Genomic DNA, 2,500 nt, shown 5'->3' with positions numbered 1-2,500 from the left:
CACGGTGTCGGCTGACCCTCATGTGAAGAGCTATGGCAACGCCCACGTGGACATTGACCTTCCCTGCCGCTACCGTCTGACCAGGTGAGACTGCGACCTTGGCTGGCTGGTTGGCTGGCTGGCTGGTTGAGTGGCACCACCTTCGTGGTTCCAGCAAGGCTAGGCGGCAGCGCGAAGGCTGTTAGCGTGTTGCGTGTCGTGTCGTGTTGTGTTGTGTCGTGTCGTGTCGTGTCATATACATTGTCTTGTGTCGTGTGGTGTGCATTGTGTTGTGTTGTGTTGTGTTGCTTCGTATCGTGTCGTGTCGTGTCGTGTCGTGTCGTGTGTATTGTGTTGTGTCGTGTCGTTTCGTGTCACATGTGCATGGCGTCGTGACGTGTCGTGTCGTTTGCATTGTGCTGTGTCGTGTCATGTCTTGTGTGCATTGTGTTGTGTCGTGTGGTGTGCATTGTGTTGTGTCTTGTCGTGTACATTGTGTTATATCGTGTGCATTGTGCTGTGTTGTGTCGTGTGCATTGCGTTATGTCGTGTGCACTGTGTTGTGTCGTGTGCATTGTGTTGTGTAGTGTGCATTGTGTTGTGTCGTGTGCACTGTGTTGTGTCGTGTGCACTGTGTTGTGTCGTGTGCATTGTGTTGTGTAGTGTGCATTGTGTTGTGTAGTGTGCATTGTGTTGTGTCGTGTGCACTGTGTTGTGTTGTGTGCATGCTGTCGTGTTCTGTAGTGTGCATCGTGTTGTGTCGTATGCATTGTGTCGTGTTGTGTTGTGTGCATTGTGTTGTGTCGTGTGCACTATGTTGTGTCGTGTGCATTGTGTTGTGTTGTGTGCATTGTGTTGTGTCGTGTGCATGGTGTCGTGTTGTGTCGTGTGCATTGTGTTGTGTCGTGTGCATGGTGTCGTGTTGTGTCGTGTGCATGGTGTCGTGTTGTGTCGTGTGCATTGTGTTGTTTCGTGTGCATGGTGTCGTGTTGTGTCGTGTGCATGGTGTCGTGTTGTGTCGTGTGCACTGTGTTGTGTCGTGTGCATGGTGTCGTGTTGTGTCGTGTGCATGGTGTCGTGTTGTGTCGTGTGCACTGTGTTGTGTCGTGTGCATGGTGTCGTGTTGTGTCGTGTGCATTGTGTCGTGTCGAGTCGTTTCGTGTCGTGCGCATTGTGTTGTCTTGTGTTGATCTGTGACGTGTTGGTCTGTGTTGTGTTTTTTGTGACGTCCTTGAGCACCGACATTATAATTCCCATTGGTGATCGGCTAGCTGCAATCTATATGTCAACCCTCTTCGTACGTGAATGCCCACATTATCTAATATCAATATTTAACACACACACCCCACATCCCCCTCCTCAATCCCATTATCCATATATGTATCGATGTCTTTATTAATTATATATCATGATAGTCATGTCACGACTTTTACCATCAGAAGAGCAGAGGAGGCATCTGCTATCCAGGCTGCCTGGGCTAGAATCTGATTATAACGGAGAGTGTCTTGCCCAAGTTAAACTGCACTCCAACTCTCTCGGCCAAGAGGGTTTTGGGACGGTCGACGTTGGGATGGTTCCCAAAGGCCAGCTAGCCCCCCCCACCCCCACCCCCACCCCCATCCCCAAGGCTGCAGCCCAAAGAGCCAGTGCAATCTTGCTTCCTAATTTTATGAGTCAGAGTCCTTCTTACTAAAAGACTTAAGCTGTAAGTTGCTCCCATTGCAGTGAAGAAACCATTGATCATACAGCTCTTACTGTGCTGTTGATCCGGCTGTAAGCTTGTGTCAGTCTACGACATATAACCCCTGCGTTGGCTCATAGTTTTATTGTTGTTTGTTGTTGTTTTTTGCTGCCCCATCATCTGCACCGTTTCAGTGGCATTACTCCCACGCCGCTCATTTAGAATCCCCCATACATGGCCACACCCGGGTTCGTCCGTCGCAGTTCGAGCGTCGGCAGTCCACAGGGAACCATCGATGTTAGGTCGCCAGGAGGCCACACACCAGAGGAGACCCTGCACTGCTGCTGAGTCACTTCGGTGGTGTTCAGTGGTGCCTGTTCTGTTTTATTGTTGTTTTCTTTTTTTCTTTTTATTCATTAAGAAAAGGTTTTCTCAAAAGGACGTGCAGAACAAGACCGATGAATGGGATTGCTTTCCCTAATAATATGATAATATATTATAATACTATTTTATTTGTATACAGCGCTATTATACAAGCATAAGCATGCTCAAGCTCTAAGCGCTTTACAATCCAGTACGTAAAGTGAAACAAGAAAGCATATAAATGGTAGTAGAAACATAAAACGGAATCATCAATATCATAAAAACACAATGCATAAAACTCACAAAGTAACATACTCTCAATACTACAACGGTTACACTCCAACACTCACACAAACACACTCGCACACAGACATGATTAACCCTTTCATCGCCAAGCTCGCATTTATGCACAGGCGGGGTAGAGGACCCATGTCACTGAAAGATGACCATTCATTGGTCTGTTATCCATGAACCTAC

At 47.6% G+C, this 2,500-nt stretch overlaps 1 protein-coding gene across 1 annotated transcript in view; it reads left to right on the top strand.

The window, feature by feature from the left end:
- Positions 1-2,500, top strand: part of LOC143279925 (uncharacterized) — a 44,580-nt gene that overhangs the window by 22,317 nt on the left and 19,763 nt on the right. The window contains exon 4 of the mRNA XM_076584261.1: positions 1-84. This exon is cut by the window's left edge and continues 13 nt beyond it. Within this exon, the coding sequence (XP_076440376.1) occupies positions 1-84 (84 nt within the window). The remainder of the gene's footprint in view (positions 85-2,500) is intronic.

The sequence above is a fragment of the Babylonia areolata genome, chromosome 3 (assembly GCF_041734735.1).
Source record: "Babylonia areolata isolate BAREFJ2019XMU chromosome 3, ASM4173473v1, whole genome shotgun sequence".
NCBI classification, from domain to species: Eukaryota; Metazoa; Mollusca; class Gastropoda; order Neogastropoda; family Buccinidae; genus Babylonia; species Babylonia areolata.
The sequence above is the reverse complement of the archived record's forward strand: the minus strand, read 5'-3'. Positions and strand labels throughout refer to the sequence as shown.